Source organism: Podarcis gaigeae (assembly GCF_964106915.1).
Source record: "Podarcis gaigeae genome assembly, chromosome: 2".
NCBI classification, from domain to species: Eukaryota; Metazoa; Chordata; class Lepidosauria; order Squamata; family Lacertidae; genus Podarcis; species Podarcis gaigeae.
In genome coordinates, this window is record NC_139679.1 from 60,508,140 (window position 1) to 60,529,602 (window position 21,463).

General features: G+C 40.3%; 1 protein-coding gene across 2 annotated transcripts in view; it reads right to left on the reverse strand.

The window, feature by feature from the left end:
• Window positions 1-332: 332 nt before the first annotated feature.
• TRPC7 (transient receptor potential cation channel subfamily C member 7) overlaps window positions 333-21,463 on the reverse strand; it is a 108,507-nt gene continuing 87,376 nt past the window's right edge. Inside the window, exons 8-13 of one of the 2 annotated variants that reach the window (XM_083728406.1) lie at window positions 20,686-20,881; window positions 18,967-19,188; window positions 14,266-14,343; window positions 8,427-8,480; window positions 4,286-4,361; window positions 333-3,479 (exon numbers count right to left, since the gene is read on the reverse strand). In XM_083728406.1, the coding sequence (XP_083584532.1) occupies window positions 3,337-3,479; window positions 4,286-4,361; window positions 8,427-8,480; window positions 14,266-14,343; window positions 18,967-19,188; window positions 20,686-20,881 (769 nt within the window). In that variant the 3' untranslated portion in view covers window positions 333-3,336. The remainder of the gene's footprint in view (window positions 3,480-4,285; window positions 4,362-8,426; window positions 8,481-14,265; window positions 14,344-18,966; window positions 19,189-20,685; window positions 20,882-21,463) is intronic. The other variant, XM_083728407.1, reaches the window with a different exon arrangement.

A 21,463-nucleotide genomic window follows, 5' to 3' on the forward strand; every position in this document is an offset into this window, starting at 1 on the left:
GCTCCCCACAGAGCACATCCTTGGGGATCCTGCCATCTTCCATTCTGTGGACATGACGAAGTCAGTGTTGACATCACTGAAGCACGAGTGAGAACATGAGTTCAAGCAAGAGTGCCCGATAGTTTAATAAAAAGCTAGATTTTTGTGCTACAATTGAAACCTGCTGGCTTTTTTTAAAAAATGAAGTTTTTATCAATAGCACACTCAAGACACAAGAAAATATTCTGAGGTAATTTTATTTTTGTTGTCATTGTTTTAGATAAAAATATTACAGTATACAAGATAAAATTATTAAAGGTAAAAATACATTATTTGATTTTTTTTGTCTCTCTCTAAACAGTTATGCCTACAGTACACATTTTTTATTTTTTTATTTTTTTAAACAAATATAGCTATTAATCTATTAGGCTATCTGTGTTCTCATCTGGCACTTAAAAACAGATCACAGGTCACCTTCAGGTTCTGCTTATTATTAATCATTATTATTAGCTGAAATCTAATGTAATTGTATAGGTGCATCTTGTAAACAAATAGTACAGCTTTCTGGTACCATATAGTAGCAAGGTGTGCTTTGACCAGCTGAAATCATATTTCTGCCATCAAAGAAACAAGCAGCTGAGTTACCAGTTCCAAGAATGTAGTTTAATTAATACTTACTTCCACTTGGAAAAGTGCAGTATGAAGATGCCACTACTGAGGACTGTAAACATTTAATTTTGAAAAAAAAACCCCACCTTTTGAACTGAATAAATTGCAGCAAACTGCTTTGCTAAGAAATTTCACATTTTGTTGGAATGTCCAGTGGGGATCATGATGCGATCAGAGGTGCTGCTGATTTATGATTCTTTGACGGCAATTTTCACAAGCTCACATTTATTCTATGGCTTTCTATTCAAGACTCGCTCAATAGTAGGCATGTTGATTTTGAAGCTGGTCTCGCTAAGTTTCATAGAGTTCACTTCCAAGTACGTGTGTATGGGTTACACTCACCATGTTCCTTTCACAGACTGAGTAACTTAGGCCAGAGGCCCTCCAGAAGATTTGAATTACAACACCCATCTTCCCTGGCCACCGGCCATGCTAACTGGGATGGATGGGAGCTTTTATTTATTAATTTGCAGTCCAAAGCTTCTGGAAGGCACCACATTAACTATTGCTGACTGAAACCACTTTTGATATATACACCTTAGAGTGCTGGACTAGGATCTGGGAGGCGAGGATTCAAATCCTCACTCAGCCATGAAGCCCATTGGGTGAGTTTTGGCCAGTTACTATCTCTCAGCCTAAGCCACTTCACTGGGTTGTTGTGAGGATAAAATGGAATGAAGGAGAAGTGTGGATGCCACCTTGAACTCTTTTGGGGAAAGGTGGGACATAATAATAAACACCCCAATCTTTGCCTCCAGCAGCAAAATGTCTTGGGCCAGTGGCCCTGTGCATGGCCAATCAAAACTCCACACCATGATAGACACATGACTTTGTTATGTAAGCCAAAGCATTTCCCTATGTCCCAGGTGCCTCTCTTCCAATACAACTTGCTACTCTGGGCAGGTGGCAGTACAAACAAGAAGCCCTTTGTTTCCTTCTATAGTTGCACCACTGTTGATACAGCCTACAGAAACTGGGTGAAATGAAGATACGGAGCTCTTTCTCTTGTGCTGCCATGTCCTTTAGTCTCAGCAAGCTCACTGGCTGAGGGGAAATTCTTTCACTGATGCTGCTGCCCTCCAGTTTCACCCAGATACAAAGAAAGGCGAAAGGAAGGAAGCAGGAACAAAACCCACTGCTTCCCCACTGCCCTTTATCAGCTGGGGTAGAAACCTCACAGCATCTCAACGAGGGAAAAGCAGGTAGGGCCCCAGGTGAGGACTGTTTGAATGGCCAGGGAGTGGACGTGAGGGAAGCCTTGCTGCTCCATTGGCTCCACCACCTGGCCTAGCCCGTGTCTTAGCCTGCATCCCCATTTGCCAATCTGGGATGCAGGCTAGGATCTGGCTTCTGATAGGGGGCACATGTGCCCACCCCCTATCTGGATGGCGCTCCGATGCTGCGATTCCCTCATTGGGGCCTTGGAGGAGCCTCTGCCATCCCGCAATGCCGCCGTACCTGGAAGGGGGAGCGGACCCATTGCAAAAATGGTTTCTCAGTTGATTGGGCTATGGTACTTCAAGAGAAAAAGTGCCTTTGGGCAGAATTGAAAGAGTTGACTGGAAACAGATAAGCAAAGAGGCATGTTCAGAACCATCCCTTTCCTGCCTGCATGGATGGATATATGCCCCTAAGTACAGAAAGTCAATGGGAATTCTGCATGCATGTACAACTGAAGAGCAGCAGTGTATGGGTGCTAAGGCTATGCTACCTACCTGGCCTCTGTCTGACTGAGCTGCTGCAGTGTCCCAGGAGATGGGGAAGGGTACAGTGGTGGCAAAGTCGCTGTGGTGCAAACACACTGGCAGGATTGGATCCACTGGTGCATTTACACAGCCTTACTGCCTCGCCCCACTCCATCTCTGTATGGTGTAGCAGCTCAGCCAGCCAGAGGTCAGGTAGAGGCAGAGCTACATTACTAGGCTGCAATGGAAGGGTAATGTCTAGGTAGTACTGGCAGGCATTGGCTGTATTGCACCTTTCCGCCCTTCTCTTATTCACACCCTATCCCATGTCGTTTTATACCATTTTCCCTCTTAAACCCAGGCTTCAACTTGAACTAACGCCTGCTGGGGAGAGAAAAACAAATGGCGCAGAGGCGAATTGGTGGGTGCAGAAAAGCTACAAACTTACCTTCCCGCACCACAGTCATGTTATCTCAGCAAATAAGGAGTTTTGGAACCTGTGTCTGCCAAGATAAAATGCAGCTCTGCCCTGGGGTGAGATTTGAACTTGAGGACTTTGCAGTCCAGTAGGGACACTCATGTAAAATATCTCAGTTTTGTCAAACACCTTTTTTTGGCACTTTCTTTCGCTCTTGTTTCCTCCTGATGCGTCCGATCCCCATTCAACGTATGCTGACACATTGCAATGGAGGACCTGGCTTGTTTCCGGTTTTCAAAAGTTGCTTTGGGTATCTAGAACAACCAAGCTTATCTTCTCAAGTTTATGCATCTATATCTGATGTCAAAAGGCTTGATTTTATACGAAAAGGTCACCTTTATATCATAAAGGAATTAATTGATCATTGGCTTCACCCAATAAACCAAACGGATGCACAGTCCCCATAAAACAATTGATAATCTGCAAAAGATACAGTTTTCAATGCTCCTCTCTTGCACAGTTTTTGCTCCTTTAGAATGCTGGTTGAAATAAAAAAAAGTTTTCTTTTTTTTCATTTGTCTGCCCTCAAATGTCCTTATTTAAACTCTTTCCAAACTTGTCGCTTAGCTGCTGTATTAAACTTGCCAACTCTCCTGTTGCTTGTGACTTTTCTTCGAGAAGCTCATAGCGGAGACTTGAAATGTCTTGCTTAATCTCCTTAAGTTCTCCTAAAAACAAGAACAAGGTGGGGGGAAGAGTTATTATTAACCAGACTGGATAATGATAACAACCGGCAATTCATTTGCCCTTTACATTATTCTTCATCTCTCTTGTAAATTCTGCTTTTGTACAGAAGTTTTGTGCCACTGATCTTCCCTCTCTTCCTGTGAGTGGAAAAGCTGTAGTCATGGAATAGATGAACACATCTAATGCTGCATGCAAGGATCCAACTGGGTTGAGACCCTGTGAGTACCCTATGATGACTGCTTCAAAAGGGTAGATGAAATGTTTGACCACAATGAACTTTATTCCAACTATTGTTAAGCATGTATTGTCAAATCCATAGCTTTCTCAGCAGTGATGAATTTTAGGAAACAGCAGCACTCGCGTGTGAAGTTAAGGGATGTCATTCTTGTTGGGAATGTGTGCTGGTGTGTGCTGGGCCCAGAATCCTTCAGATTTCCTAATATCTGTCTCTACTTATCACAACTGAGTATTATCATGCACTGGAAACAAATTAGCTTTGGCATCTACAACAAAGCAGCACAAGCCTGTTGCTATTTCCAGCAGAAAAAGAAGAATTACAAGACAGTAATCTTGTACTTAGGAGACCTCGGAGATGTCAGGAATTTCAGACAACATATTTCCCCCTTGCACCATATTTTTGCCTTTGTGCATATGAAAGAAGCCGCCTCAGAAAGTAATTTATGCAAGGTTCAACTGGGAAGTGAATGTGTTGCTACAAAAGCTGTTAAAAACATTACATGATTCAGACAAGGTTCACAACAATAATGGTAAGTTTAAAAGAACTTGCCTTCATTAACTTCATCATTCTCTCGATCCACCTGAGCCTTTAGGACATACCGTTTAATAAGTCTCTTCATTATTTTCTGAAAATTCAATTAAAAAGTTTAGTGGATTGTTGTTATCTGACCACATCCGTACAATACATAGTAGCATTGATTTCAGTGGGTTGGATCCAATTGTGGTTTTCTACTAATGAAAATTTATTTGATTCAGTGTACGTTCTGTGAGTAGAAAGGGAGGAGGTAATTTTCTTTAATTCCCCTTTCCCTCTCCAATCTCCTGCATCCCTCCCTCTACTCCAGGGGATTGTGTGCCCTCTGAAGCATCATGGGAGGTAGCACAGGAGACTGTAGGAGAAATGGGGAAATTTGCTAAAATCTGTAGGACAAATGAGGAAGAGAAGGTGGAAGGTCTCCACTGCATCAAAGAGCCTTCAGTCAGTGAAGGGACACAGCTGGATGCTACCTAGGAAGTATAGGCAGACTAACGCTTTTGTTGAATTGTGGTCTAGAAGTTTGAGCTTCATTTTTTTTTAAAATGTAATATATATTCACTTGCTATGAGGTGTTCCCATTATAAAATGTGAAAGATGAACAGCAGTATGTGCAAATCATGAGTGCTGCTTTTATACTTTTCTGGATTGGCACAGTTGCTGCCACCTCCCTGGTTGCTTCTATATAGTGATGTCAATATCTTCTGCCACCCAAAAAGATGTGGGGAGGGCTGTAGCTCAGTGGTAGAAAAGATGCTTTATATGTAAAACATGTCAACATGAATCCACCAACATCTTTTGGTAGAGATGTGGAAGGCTCCTTTCTGAAGGGATACTGGCAGTTAGTATATTGAGTTAGATTCACTTTGTATAAGCAGTTTCCTATGTTCATATTTTGCTATAGATTTGGCTAACTGTTTATGTTTATCCAATCTGGGTGTCAGAATGGTTATGCTTTCCATTTTTAAGTTTGGAATAGAGTAGTTGCTTTGGAAGACGATAATCAGGCATCTGCACAACGTGACCAGAAGAAGAGAAGACAGAATCGTTAGCTAATATGCCCTAATGACACTGGGACTGTTATCTGAGCATCCGTAGAGGTGGCAGGAACTATGCCATTCCGCACAACATATAATCAGCATTTACATTCCTTAAATAAATAAATACTTTCATGGTATTACCACTGAAGCCAATGGGATTATGTCAGAGTAAGTAATTTAAGAACTGTGTCTATTGCATCCACGAAGGTCCTACTTAAGAACTGTAATCTTCACATTTCTAACACTAGAGTAAATTCCTAACAAATTATCAGCTAAAGAAAAAGCAGGGAGCCAATAATTTGTGTGTGATTTGCCATAGACACTGGGTAGATTCAAACGAAGGAATGGGAATCAATTTACTTGGCAAAAGACACTACACACAACTGTATCAGGGAGATACTGTTGCCTTCCATGAAATCCTAATTTTGCAATCTCTTCATTCAAGTATTAAAACCTGCAAAGAGAAAACAGGAAGTAGCACCACATGGCTGAGAGAAGCATTAGACATGGGCAAGAATGGCTTTACGGAAAATGTGAGAGAAGCATATATTATTTAACATTTGAAAAAAAAAGTCTTTCCACTTTCAAAGACAACAGAAAGACAAATTAACAACAACCATATGCAGTGGTACCTATGGTTCTGAATGCTTCTGGTTACGAACGCTTCAGGTTACGAGCTCCGCTAACCCAGAAGTAGCTGCTCCTGGTTGCAAACTTGGCCCCAGGATGCGAACGGAAATTGTGTGCCAAAGGTGCACGCGCAGCGGGAGGCCCCATTAGCGAAAGCGTGCCTCAGGATAAGAACGGTTTCAGCTTAAGAACAGGCCTCCAGAACGAATTAAGTTCATAACCAGAAGTACCACTGTATTAAAATAAAATATTATTCAGAAGCAATAAATGGCATAGCTTGTAATAACAGCAAAACAATCTCATGCATGTCTGCTAAGAGGTAGGCCCCACTGAGTCCAATCTGGGTACTGGGATTAAAGCCTGAAAGAGCACAATGATAACTATTCCAAACTAGAATATGCTTGCAATCTATAATACCATTAACAGTTCAGTTGTGTACATGTCTACTCAGAAGCTCCATTGACTTCAATGGGATTATCTTCCAAGTGACTGTATATAGCGTTACTATACCATTGTAAAGGAGTAGGGGAGGCAGCAAATTGTAGGATTACAATCATAATCAAAAGGAGTTGGTCCAATTTTAAAAGGAATATTTTGTAGAGAAATGATATTAATATACTTGTCCCATGCTGCAAGTTTTAGTTGAGCACTTTCATTCTCCTTTGACAGCTAGTCATTTAATTGATTAAATTTAAATCCATATACTATACATCACTCAGAAAATATAATTCAGAAAATATAATTATATATAATTCATAATTTCCCCCTTTTCCTTTTCTCTTGAGAAGGTACTTCAAAACCAAATAGTTTCAAAATGTAAAGTGTTCTCTTTACTTTCAAGTCTAGCCACTAAACCTTGCCCTCAGTTTAAAATATTCAACCTAATTATAGGGTTGCGGCCCCAGAAATTAGGTACCTTCTTTTTCTTAATGCTCAGGATATGTGAGGCTTCGACAGGCTAAGTCATAGTAACAGTTCTCCTACCCCTGCAATAGTACAGCCTCCAATGCTACATAAAATTCTCTCCCTTCTCTTTCCAAACTGTAAGTTTGGCTATGTCCATAAGTGCCATAAGCGTATGGAATCAATCACCTTATGGATTGGCAACATTATTTTGAAGTTTTGTGTCTGGTATAACAGGATGCCACACCTAAATCTCAATTTATTTACTCGGGTTATTGGCACAATTTTGGAGAAAGCAGCCTGCATTTCTTTTAAGATATGGACATGGTCCATCTAAAGCTAAGCTCTTCTAGGTCCCAATTCTTTTAATAGGGGACTAAGGTCCAAGTGCAACTCCCCTCCCTGGAATCAGTGGGAAATGAATTTGATTTCTTGACCCTTCTCCTCCAAGCATCTCCACTTTCATCCCATAATCCAAGATTTGCCACCCCAAATATTTGGGGTAACTCATCTTCAGTGTTACAGATTATTTACTTTGTTCATGACTGCCTGGTGCAATGTGGGGGCCTCATCTTCAGCAGGCTAAAAGCTGATTGCACCCATTCATTGATTGCATTATCTTGTGAACAACCCTGAGATCTTTTCGTGACGGGTGGCCTATAAATCTAATAAATAAAATAAAATAAAAGGTATCTTGTAAAGGGTCCCTGTGACTTCCTCAATTTGCAAGTTTCTTGTACCACACAGCTGTGGCATAATTCCTATGAGCATCTTTGAATTATGGGAAATGAACAAAAATGAAAACATATTAATGCCAAAATTAATGCCAAAATCTGAGCAGTGATTTGGGGACAAATCTATGAAGATTGTCACCTCCAGGAATATCCATCCCTTCCTGCCAGAGGCAAATACTTCAGAACAACAATCTACAATTTGCCTTGTTCTCCAGCTATTTCTTTGCCTAACGTCTTGTGTTTCAAAACAACTACCCCAATCTAACAAAGGCAATCCCCACATCGAGGTATTCTGCTGTGTTTGCATGCATAGTGTTCCAGCTTCAAACACAGAAACACAGTTCAGAGAGTGCCATTCATTTCTTGGGAGTTTAAAGACAGATTACTAGTAGTCCCCTCTCCCCATCTATTGACAGGTAGCCATCACTGTCAACATGTGATTGCCCACTATAGCTTGGATACTAAGGTAAGTCAACCTAAGGAATTTCATAGGAGGAGTGTTGCCTGTCTTCTGCCTATACTATTCTTACTATTCCTGCTCATTTATATTATGTGTGAACCAACAATGATTTGGCATTACAGTGCAATTGTTTCAACATATGTTCTTCTTTGAAGGTAAGAAAAAACATGAACTACCAGGAAACCTATTCGAAAAAACAAACCTGTCCTTGTTCAGCCAAAGAAATATAGAGACAAAATACTCGGAACCAATAAAAAGAGTGAAACCTGTATATACCATGCATATACAGTTTGCATAATAAATGGAGATATATTATGCAATGTGGCAATGTAGAAGAGAGACAGGGTTACGGTACTTCTGGAAGAATACATGAGGTACAATACACATACTATGTGCTGGAGATGACCATGATGGTAGAATCCATTGGGAAGAAGTGTTGCCACCTGAGAAAACATAAATTGAGGAACAAGTTTTGGGAAAGTGGGGAAATAACTGAATCCCAAAGGAAATACTACTTTTTAAGGAGGAGGCTAAGAAGTGGGGTATGGGGCAGGAAAACAAGGAATCAGCATGCAGAAATGCCACCATCTCCTTGTCATTCACAACAACCTGACACACCTTTTACCACAATACAGTATTTGCAACATTCCCCAATAAGAGTTGAATGCCTGGAATTTCATTTACTATGTATTTAATCATGCAGTTGATATTGAGATCACATTGTGTCCATTGAAGCAACACTTTAAATAAATAAATATTGACTATTATAAATAAAACCATGTTTGGCTTTCCTTCCATGTGTTCAGCAGTATTTGTAATTCTGACACAACAAATTATTGTAGGCTTTGATCAGTTAAGTTACTTTCTCTTTCTTGGGTTATCAACCAGCATAGTCACATGCACAGCACCCTTGTTTTCATGGGTAATCTCAAACTTCTAGATGTTTTACATATTGACATGCAGTCTTTAACTGAAATTGTAAGTACACGATTATTATGCCCATTCACTAGATCCACCAGATAACCTAGCACCTTTTGGGGTCCACTCCACAAACCATTACTGGAAATGTCATGTATAGGTGTAACTGTAGTACATGCAGAACACCTTTTTTTGGTACAACACAATTCTGCATTTTAATCTATATAGCACTAATCAAAATAAGAAGCAGAAGATGTGAGCTTTCTGTTTAAATACCCATCTAATAGTAACACAATCTTTGTGGAGCATAGATTACAAGTAAATTGATGTGTTGATAAGACAAACTGTCCATTCTGGCTCACACAGAAGGGCATCCTTCATTTAAGATGGCGTTTGTCACATGACACTTTTATAAACACTTGCATTTTTTAATATATAAAAAGGAATATGCTCCCAGATTAATCAGTGGCATCCTTATAGTTGATTAAAAAAAGTTCATCAATTAATTTAACTGTTAAAATTAGCCCTAATAAATATATTGCCAAATGCGTCTAGCAGAAGAGGACAATCTCTTTCAGCCCAATAGCTGGATTTGTACCTGAGGGCAAAAAAGAGGGGTGCTGGAGGCAAGGTGGGGGGGAGGGGTCTATAGACTATTATCTCAAAGCAGATGACCGTTATCTATTAGGCAGGTTTGTTTTCCTTTGGAAGTGAGGGCACCGGTATTTTTGTAGTATTTCTTCTATATAAGTGGAGACAAAGAGATGCTATTCCAGATGTGATCCCAGAGGATGGTCCTGAATGTTCAAAGTCCCAAGTGCCAATGGTTTTCATTTAGTTGGGATGCAGAGGATACTTCCTCCAAGCTCTCATTCAAAAGTGCAAAGAGATTCCCAAAGTTAATCAGTTCCTTTTGATCAGAAATAAACAGAATGATCACCCAGCAGCCCATTGGAGCCTGTTGTGTTTATGCATTTATTTATTTATCCTCCTCCTCCTCTATAGCACAGCTGCTCTTGTGAAACTCCTTTTCCACAGGGTTCACCTGGAAAAACTGCTCCAAAATGGAATCTTCTTTATAACTTGTGGATAAACTAAGAGGATTTGACATGTGAAAGAGTGCAAGGAAGGAAAACTAAAGTCATAGACTGAGAGCAATGAATGATGCAGCTATTTGCTCAAGATTTTTAAGCATAACCCTATTCTGGGACAGAATTTTCTGTTCTTTAAGGTTTAAGCAAATCCCTACAGGGACCTGTCTGTTCTAGGAAAGAGAGGAAATTGGAGAACATGGGGGAAAGGCAGACTATATGTGGCTTTTTCTCATGTTTTGTTGTATTGCCCATATTTCATATTGGCTCTGATACATACCCACAGGGGGAAAAAACATATTACTTCAATATTTCACATTAAACAGCTTGAAATATTAAAACATCAAACACCAAAATAACTTATGGATATATAGATACACACACTAGCATGTGGGTTATTATCAAGAGATCATTTGAGTGCAACCACATTCTGAGGTCCTCTTATTACTGTTCCCACCTTGGTATCACAGCGCCTGTATTTCTGTACTTTCATTAACTTCCACATGGCAGAGATGCATCACTTTTAAAAGCTAACTAGACAGAACCGAGCAGGGAGTCATATTAGTAATTACATTACACTATCCCATTGTAGCTGAAAATAATTACTGGCCAGACAACAGAATTGATCGCTGCTGCTTGTTCTCTCTTTTGTCTAAGTATGCTTGTCCAGTGTGTTTTGCTTCCTATTATTATTACTTTGTTATTCTTCCTCTGGGCAGAATCTTGACATTTTAAATAATGTATCTTTTGGAACCGAGCCTGGTGAGAGCATTATAAAAAGCAAAGAAAAAATGTTATTGCAGCTGTCTCTTTTCAGGGATAATAATAATAATAATAATAATAATAATAATAATAATAATAATAATGCCTCTGGCTTCAGTACTCTTAGGTGGGTCTTCACCTACCATGTACTATAATTGCTCCCTTTTGAAAAGAATAATTTATACTGCACAATTACTCTGACGTTAACATCATTCATGCAGAAGGTGTCATGGCTTTTTTAGTTTGGGCTGACTTCATTGTTTTAAACCTTTTGCGTGTGTTTGTGTGTGTGTGTGTGTGTGTTTCAAATCAGATACACTTAGCATGGAGATTGAACTCAAGAGAACAAGGGAGGGTGACTGGTCCCCCCCCCCAAAAAAAAGTGTGTTTGAACTTTGTTCTTTTAGCAGAGTAGAATATGGTCAAAAAACATTCAACATCTGTTTGTGAATGTAAGGATAGTGTGTATCCTGATACAATTCGTGGGTCACCATTCTAGGTTTGACCCTAAACTATGAATGCAGCTGTTGAATGAACTGCCTATTATGTACAGTTACTGCATGTCTATCTGCTTCCTAAAAGCATTTGCTATTTTGCTTCTCTTAAATATCTGGTACCACTTAGCTCCTCTTCACATATTCTTTGTTTTGCCCAGAAGTACACTGAGCTAGCAAAGTTCACAAGTGCAGCAACAGTCTGAAAGACATTTCCTGTTGCTTCACATGTTTGTAGGTACAAGGGGGTTGGACTGGGATTGTCCCCTCCCTACCTCACATAAGGCAATGGGTTTAGGACAATGGCAGGGAGAATTGATTGATGGAAGAGAGTCCTTAACCCTTTCTGCTCTCACCAATTATCACATGTATATTCTGCTCCTTGCCAACAATTTTAAATATGTTTGGAAGGACAGATGGCGAGAAAAAAAGTTGTAAGGGGCCATTGCAGAGGGGGGGGGGTTGTGTGTGTGTGTGGGGGGGGGAGATTCTTCCTGGGGAAGATAGGTCTCCCAATGCCTGCTGGTCATGATGGTTATATAAAAGCTCCAGGTTCAGTGACATTATACCACTGAAGGCTTGGGGAGCAACAGAAGGTAGGATGACTACCTTCATATCTTGTTTATGGGCTTCCCACTGGGACATGTGGCTGCTGGACTAGGTGGACTTTTGATCCATCCAGCAATAGTGCATGGGGTGTGTGTGTAGGCCAAATCATATTTCCAGCAATCTTGGCATCACCTTGACTCACCTTGCCCTGAGCTACTGAGCAGCAGTAGTATGCCTGTATGGAGGGCAGCACTGCCACTCCAACCATTCCCCCTTCAGTGATGTTCCTGGATCCATCAATGCTCTATTTTTTGCACAAACTAGAACTTTCTCCCGCATTCACTTCCCTTAAATCTGTCCCATAAGGTCCCTGTTTTTCAAGGTGCTGTCTTCCAACTCCATTTTTTTTCTGCTTGCAGTGATGTTTCCAACCTGATCTTGCGAAACTTCATCCTTGGACCTGATTTAGTGAAGATTCCAGTTGCCAAATATCCACTCCTGACTGCCGGCCACATGGCCTGCCATCCTGGTTTGGCCCACAAGCAAGTCAGTTCTATCTTTCTCAAGCTTTACCCTCATAACTCAAAATTCTGGCTCGGCTTTTAGGAGCTTTCCTTGAAAAATACATTCATTAACTGTTCAAGACCATCTGGAACCAGAATGGTAAATGACTTAATAGCTGGCATTGGTAGAAAGCCATGCATCACTTCCACTATGATTGACCAAAGCCTCATGCAGATGAATAAATTATAAGGCTAGAAGTGAAAGACCCACAAGAGCCTTGATGCAGAGGTCCCTTTAGTCCAGCATCCTTGTATTTCAAATATTAACCAGACAGACACACCTGGGAAGCTTCTGATATTCTGCCTTTGATCACATAGAGGTTCCATTTTGCTATTGCACCAAATAATCAATGATACCCCCATGAATTTGTCTAATCCTTTAAAAAGCAATCTTAAACTAGAAGCAAGACCAGCATCAGCAGGGTCTAAAAATGGTTTGTGACATCTATTTTTCTTCCCCTCACTTTCTTTTCTAGGGTGGCAGGGCAGCGGTGCTCAGAAGTAAAGCACCAAGCACAGATGCAGCTACCTGCCATTCTCATTTCCCCAGGATGCATTTGGTCCCACTCAACTCCAGTAGTTAATTGCACTGTAAGGGCAATTCTATCCGAAGGAAAGGAACAGTTCTAACCAGGCATTACTAGAGACCCCCTAGCAGAATGCTGCAGAGGAACACTGCTGCATCCTAACTCATTACCTGCAGCATGAATCAGGGGTTAGGATTGCTCTGGTAAACTTCTGCAAATCTTGCAACAAAAGCCATTTATTTAGCAATAGGTCTAGATTGTTATTCTATCATTTCCATCCTGATTATTGTTTTGCAACACAATCCACTGAACTTCAGTTAATACACCAGAGGCTACAAACAGATCAGAACAAATTCAAAACATTTAACGTTATATAAAGAACAAAACAGTGATGTGAATGAGAGCTTGCGGAAGTGATTCTCTTATTAATCTCAAAAGAGATATGTAGATTGCTTCTTCCGTGCAATTTCCAAAATAAAACACTGCAATCCTTTCTTTGTTTGTTTTAAAGTATTATGTAACTAATATACCTGAGGTGTGTTTTGAATGGTACTGTGCAACCTAACATTTAAAGATTTTGTTTGATTTGCTGTATTGTGGGAATTAAACAGAGAGTTACATGAGCTTGATATTAAATGAATGGTCACCTCTAGATCCTCAGTCATGCATAGCTATATGATCCATTAGACTGGGATAACTGAGGGTGTCATATCTGCTGCTAGTACTTTTATACCATAAAGTATAATATAGTCTGCATTGACTTGGAATGGTCTTTAAGTTGACTTTTGTGCTTTTTTTATGAATGAAGTTCATCTACAAATTACTAAGGTTGAGATCTTAGGCATAGTTACTAGGAAGGAAGGGTATGTTAAAGCTTAAAGAGTAACACATTTAGTTACAAGGAGGTGGCCGTGTTGGTCTGCCATAGCTGAAACAAAATTTAAAAAATCATTCCAGTAGCACCTTAGAGACCAACTAAGTTTGTTATTGGTATGAGCTTTTGTGCGCATGCACTACTGGAAATAATTTATTTTATTTTATTTCGAGTAACACATTTGTTATGGCATAAGCTTTCATGGACTCTATCCCATTTATGAAGTCTACTAAAACATATCCCATAATAAATTACTTAAGATGTCACAAGACCCTTTTCCAAGAAACTGATGTGACTATCTCTCTGGAAATGGCTAAAGATTGGTTTCCTTCTAAGTGGACATGTGTAGGATCAAAGTGTAGACCACAAACATGTACGGTAAGCAGAACCTCTTCTGACATATTTATCTTTTTCTATGCCACACCTTTCTTTTTTTTGCATTGCCATTACCTGGTATCTTGTGGGCTTGTTGTAGGCATTCTTCACAGTAAAGTCTGAATTTTGAGTACTGGACTCGAAACGGACTTTCTGAAATGTACAAATGTAGAGCACATCACCAATGAAGAAATGTTCTTATGAAAGCAGTAGAAGTGAAGTTCTAAGAAAAGGATGGCTAATAACACCTTGCAAGGGGTGAGCTGCATTGTGCAAAGAAACGACCTGATATTATTACATCCGAAGACAAAGTCTCATATTCCAGATGACTTAGTTTCCTTTTGCTATGTGCTTCTGGCAATTCACACTTTTACAGTAGATGAGAAACTGTTGAATACATAGCACTTTGTGAAAATAGAATCTGGTCCTAGAGTTTAAGTGAGGTATAAACTCTTCAAGTTTCTCATACAACCCAGTGTTTAATGATTGTAGGGTTAGATTGTCAGTGTAGATTTCAATAGAAGGGTGTTGGAAAACATTCACCCACTCAGTGTGGCCTTGTACAATTGAAATCTTAAATCTTTACCTACCTACACTGCCTCCTTTCGCATATGAATTGTGTAAAGGAGAAACATGCTCAGTAAGGGGCTGTGGGGCCATACTTCCAGAGAGATTATGTGTTTCATCAGCATCAGCCTCTAGGCCCCACAATAGACAACTGTTGTTACAAAATTTCTGGGCTGGTGTTGGTTTGTTTATTATTTTGGGTACTTATATGCTGCTTAATATTGAGAATTTCTAAGCAGTATACAAAGAATAAGAACAAGTAAAATTCATCCAAGAAACAAAACACTACTTTAAAATGCCCGGTGTAATAAGAAATTATTTGTTGTGTGCTTGAAATTTAGGAAAGTGGATGCCTGTCAAATCTCAGTCAGACGGGAGTTCCACAAGCTTGGACCTGAAGATCTCTGTGATTGGGCAAGGTTATAAGGGATCAGGTGGCCCTTAGGAGATCCTGGACGCAAGTTGTTAAGGGCTTTGTAAATTAATATGAGAACCTTGGACCTGGCCCAGGAACATATGGGCAGCCAGTGAAAGCTTTTAAGCACAGGAGTTATGTGTTGGCAGTAGTCTATCCTCATCAAACTGGTGCATCTCCCTTTTTTTTGATGGTGGTGATTTATTGTAGATAATGGGATGAAGTGAAAATGAAAAAGAGAAAAACCCATTTTCTCTCTGCCTTTGTGACTTTTCTTTACTTCAAGGATGTATACTAAGATGGAGGTTTGAATAGATTACGTAAGGTACTTTACAGATGGGTGAAATTCATAAAGCAAAGGGTTATTCCAGAATTGGTATCACAGTTGGCTGCACCTAGGAATGAAAGGATCCCTCTTGTTCCATCCCATAACTACGCTGGAGATTTGCACATTCAGGTGTTCTGCTCCACCACCTTCTGCTGACCTGCTGCAAATTCCTTTTCAGTTCTACCAGAACTAAATAAGGTATTTGATTATGTCCTCTCATCTGTTTTTTCCTTCCCACCCAGTGTGCATTATTATGCTGCTGGCTGGCTGCTGACCTTTCCTTCGTTAGACAGATTGCTGGTTAACAGCCCAGAATGCTAAATAGTTGGGGCTTTCTGCTTCATGAAACACCTAGTGAAAAATTCTTCCCCTGCCCCCCTCTCTCTCCCTCCCCCCCCTCTCTCTATATATGCCCAGTACAACCAGTAGTGTAGTGGAGCAGGGACAGGCAGGGACAAAGTGCAACCACTTATTTCAGAACAGAAATTATGAGGTTTATGAATTTACTTCCAACAACAGTCTCTTTCTATGATGTCTGTAGGATGCCTAGTTATTTCCCACAAACTGCTAGCAACAATTCTATTGGGCCACTTGGTGATACGGGTGGGGGATTCCCCAGAATATATCCAATGGTCCCTATGGCTCTACAACAAAGGAGGAAATCAGTAGTGTGCGGGGGGGGGGGGTGAGCTGACTTTCAAGGAAGCTTGCCCTTCATTATTATTCATTATTCTCACTGAGGAATTCAGTTCTCTGAAACACACTTGGAAAAATCACTGTTTCTGCTGATTGTATGGCCTTGGAAAGGAGCTTGAAAATCCTTTGAAGCCACTTTTTCAGCTGATTATGCTCTGAAAGATCTATAAAGCTCTATAAATATGCAGCATTCTCCTCATGCATCAGAAACAGAAAATTACAGAAATGGTAATCTATCCCTACCATATTTTGTTCTTTTTGTACAATGGAGCTTGAGATGCTCTGTTGATTACTTGGTTGAGATGTCACATATTCTTTGGTGTGTATCCAAATTTCTCTTCCTAGTTCCTTTCCCATACACAGTGGTTCCCAAAGCTTTATTAAGGAACCTACTGTTGTAATAAAACTTCAAAACAACAACACTACAGTGGATATGGTCCTGTTTCTCACCCCTCCAGGTGATCTTTTCAGTTGTTAAGGGTGAAGGACACCCTGCAGATACAACTGCTGTGTTCAGGGGCAGGCTTATCCAAAGATGCTCGCGTCATACCCTAGAACAGGAGCAGGAAACCTGTGGTCCTCCTGTTGTTGCTCAACTACAACTCCCACCACCCCTGTCTATTTGTCAAGCTGACTGGGGCTGATGGGAGCTGGAGTCCAACAGCCTCTGGAGGGCCCCAGGCCCCAGCACCTGTAGCCTAAAATATTTCAGCAACATCTCAGGAACCAGATAGCTTGGAAAACATAGTTATCCAGGATACCACAGCCCATACCGTTGATTTAGATGGCTTAGTCAACAGCCACTGCCTGGTTATTAATTGCATCAAAGTGGAAAGGGGGAAAAGTACCAACAGTAAGGGAATGGCAGAATAAGTTACTAGACTATGGAGAAATAGCTCATTTGACAAATAGATTAAGGGGAAATACAAAACAATCATTCATGCAAAAATGGGATAAGTTCAAGAAATACCTACAAAAATATAATAACGACATAACTTCTATGGCAATGTTTGAATGACCCTTGTGTAAATTAAACATTATTAAATTAGGAAAAATATATTAAGAGTAAGGTAAGAAGTAAAAGTACAAGTTGTAAAAGTTGTAAATGTAATTTACATCGGGAAATGACTGGAAGTCTATTTTGACATAGTTTAGTTTTTTGGATTTTACTTTGGTTTATTTTTGTTTAGTTAGAAAGTATAAGGAAAGAGCACATATAAGTACAAGTTTAAATCAATATTTAATGGTATAATTATTTAAGGTTGCTATTATTATTATTATTATTATTATTATTATTATTATTATTATTAGTTTTACCTTTTCTTTGTACGTGTATTTAAGATTGTGTATGATATCCTTGGATGTCAATTAATAAAAATAAAATAAAATAAAATAAAAAGATTTTGATGGCTTAGAGAACTACATTCCCCAGGATTTTTTCTTGCACCTGGGACACTGCTATAGAAGCAAAGCACAGGACGGATGGAGGAAACAAAAGAGCAGGAAAGACAAGCACCCATCTATAGAAACAGACCTGGCTGCCTTTGTTAGGAATGTTCTGGAAAAAGGAAGGAGCAGCAGAGCAGGACCCAAGGTTTCATGGAGGTTGTGGAATGGATTGAGAGACACAACTGGAAACCTTTCTGCATTCTCAGTGACATCAGCCTGAGAGAGTTTTTGAATTTGGAATTGGTCGGTCAGCAGGGTGTGGAGAGAGAACTGACTTTCTTTTGGAAAATAGCTCAGTTTGCCAAGGCCAGTTCCAAATTAAGCCAGAAGGAGCTAATTCATCACTAAAAAGAACAGTTTCTATGTAACTGATATTACTGTAATTATTTGCAAGTTTTCTTCGTCGAACCCCTGGGGAAGGCTGTGCAGGTTCAAAGCCTATGAGGTTTTGAAAGTCATGGTCTGAGTGAACACCTGCCGTCTATTTTTTTTTTTTTGTGGGGGGAGAGTGCCATGATTATTTTGCTGCTGAGAAAAACTATACATTGAGATGTGGGGGTCACATCATTGTAATAAAATTCTCTTTTTTGTCTCTACCCCCACCCACTCTACTCCACCCCAACTTCATAAACTCTGGACAAAGAACCAGCAATAGAATAACATTCTTGAATAGCAGCTGATGCATCTGGTTATAGCACAGTGCAGCCACATGACCAGGAAAGCTGTCTGTGGACAAACGCCGGTTCCCTCGGCCTGAAGCGAGATGTGTGCCGCACCCCATAGTTGCCTTGCCTGGACCTAACCATCCAGGGGTCCTTTACCTTTGCTGCCTGTTCTCCTTGCTGCGCTATTGCTTTTTCTATGACTCTGCAGAGCAAACACAAGCCACACCAATGCATAGGGAGACTGTGGGTGTATTTTAGCTTTAGCAGGTGCTAGAGCTGGCTGCCTCAAACTCGGCCATCCAGATGTTTTGAGATTACAATTCCCATCATCCCCGACCACTGGTCCTGCAAGCTAGGGATCATGGGAGTTCTAGGCCAAAAACATCTGCACTAGAGTGACACTCTCTCATATTGTGACACATTTCCATAAAGGCTGGCTGCCACATTTTTAAAGCAGTGTTCTTCAGCTTCAATTCTTGGTGGACTTCCATCAAACATGACCACGGACTAAGCTATCTGACGACAATGAGAGCTGTCATCCAGCAACATCTGGGGACTCAAGGTTGAAGAACACTGGTTTAAACAAAATGATTAAATGAAGGGATGAAATGAACAACCCCCCACCCACAACTTTTGTTAGAAACAAAAGGACATACCCTTAGCTTGGAATTCAGCATGCCCATCTCGAGATCATTTTCACAGTTTTTGGCCTTGGATTTGCAGAGTTTTATGAGGCACATTTTAATTCTCATTATGAGATAATAAAACGACTTAGGGCTTGGCACTAGGTTAAAAGGAGCAGGTAGAGTCCTTCCCTCATCAAAATATGAAAGCCAAAGCTTGGCACGTGCAAACTTCCATTCCACATCTGCATCCTCCTGCAAAGGGAACAAAGGGGGGGGGTTGCTTTTTAAAAGATGGCAATATAACCATTTCAGAAGACAACTCAGTTTATATCATTCCACAGATGGGCAATACATTTGTTGGGACCAACCAAAAGTTCACAAAAGTGCAGCCAGCTTTCGATTCTCCAGATGTCTTCCTCAGGCAAGATTAAAAAAGAAATACTAAGCAGTGTGTACATGCTTTTAAATAAATAAGGGAGGGTGGGATGTACAAAACCTAGGCTTATCTTGGAGGCATGAGGTTGTTTATAGACTCAGTCCCAGATGGAAATTCCAGGCTGAATTAGTCCCTCCTAGGAACTACAGATGTCAGGTCATACACCTAGGAATTCTGGGATAAAGAAGCAATGGTTGCTCCTCATCCCTATAAATTAAAGTCTGCCTTGCAACCCAGACCTTTCCCAAACTTTAAACAAAACACACAGGCTCCTGGATAGCTAAGTTCAATGTTACTAGAACAGTCTTGAAAATGTGCTTTAAAAAGTGCTTTTGATTTTGATCTTCTTGCACAGGTGCCAAAATGTTTTGTCCTGAAGTAACCGTCTGCAAAAATGCTGCTTATAACTTCCTTTTGCAATTAGCCATGAATCAAATGCACTACAGAAATATCCAGTTCTTTGGCATTTGATCCACTAGAGATTCTCACATAGCAGTCTGGACTTCTCATCCCTTCTGGTAGGATTATAATCAGGCCTTTTCTTTCTTTCTTGATATGGCCTTATTCTATAATGTGGTTCTTTTTCAGACGTAGGATGTGCAAACAAGTTCATTTCTCAGTTTAAAAAATTCACTGCTACATGACTGTCAAAGGAGCCAAGACACAAATAACAATTGTGGGAGGGCAATTCAAGGTGAGCACTGCATGTTTTGATCTAAATGGCATCTTTCTTCTGTTTTTCCACTTGCACCTCGGATCTCCAGATTAATTATTGTTTGCTGAGTGAAAACCAAAAAGCTATCAGTGTCAGTAAGAGAATGTGACATCTGCTGACAGTCCATTCTTAAATCTGCACCATGGTAAATGCAGGATGCTTACTGAGCTTTTTAAAACCTCTCTTTGGGTGTAATGTTGTGTTTCACAGGGATTCAGATATAACTACATTACAAAGAGGTAGCAGCAAACAACCATCCTATTTTATGGTTAGTAGGCTGGGGGCAGGTTTAGCCATATTGTGCCCCATCATCCAAACCCAGATTAGAAATACTGTACACAGAAATGTTTCCTCAAGTGATCTTGAAATCATTTGCAAGTTAAATAGAGGAAGCCCACTGGGTAGAAATGGATTTTGCCCTTAGAGAGAGCAAAGGCCACAGTGACGGAACTGGGCTCCTTTGGGAGGAAGAATGGGATAGAAATTTTATAAATAAAACTAAAATAAATGACAAAGTGAGAAAAAGAAATGATCTTCCTTTTCATAATATATAGCCACCAATTAAATTTGCTACATCATCACATTTGATGTACCTTACCTCAATTTCCTGATAGGAATTGTTGATCATGGCTATTAACATGTTGAGGAGCACAACCACCATGGTGACGTTATAAACTCCATAGAGGACATATCCAATGTTCTCAATAAACTTGTGGTCGTACTTCAGCACCACTGATATTACCTCAGACAAACCAAATATGGACCAGAATAAGGTTTTAAAACTTTCTTCTACCCTAAAGACAAAAAAAGAAGCTTTAGTCTTCCATAGATACCTTGTCTCCATGTGATCTCAGGAGCTGCAAGTACAACTAGGCAATATCCTCTGAAGTGATAAAGATACATGATGTCCTAAGAGGCTAAGAGCACTGACGATCAATATCACACCCTTACATTGGCTGATTTTCCCATTTCCAATTTTAGTCTGGATCTGGACTATGAATCCATACAGGGTTTCAATATTTCTATTGGCAATTCACTAAATCCTCCATGGATCACTGGTTAAAAGGTAAAGGTACCCCTCACTGTTTGGTCCAGTCGTGAACAACTCTGGGGTTGCATGCTCATCTCGCTCTATAAGCTGATGGAGCCAGAGTTTGTTTGCAGCTTCCAGGTCATGTGGCCAGCATGACTAAGCCGCTTCTGGCAAACCAGAGCAGTGCATGGAAGTGCCATTTACTTTCCTGCCAGAGGGGTACCTGTCTATCTACTTGCACTTTGTGCTTTCAAACTGCTAAGTTGGCAGGACCAGGGACTGAGCAACGGCAGCTCACCCCGTCGCAGGGATTCAAAAAGCCGACCTTCTGATTGGCAAGCCC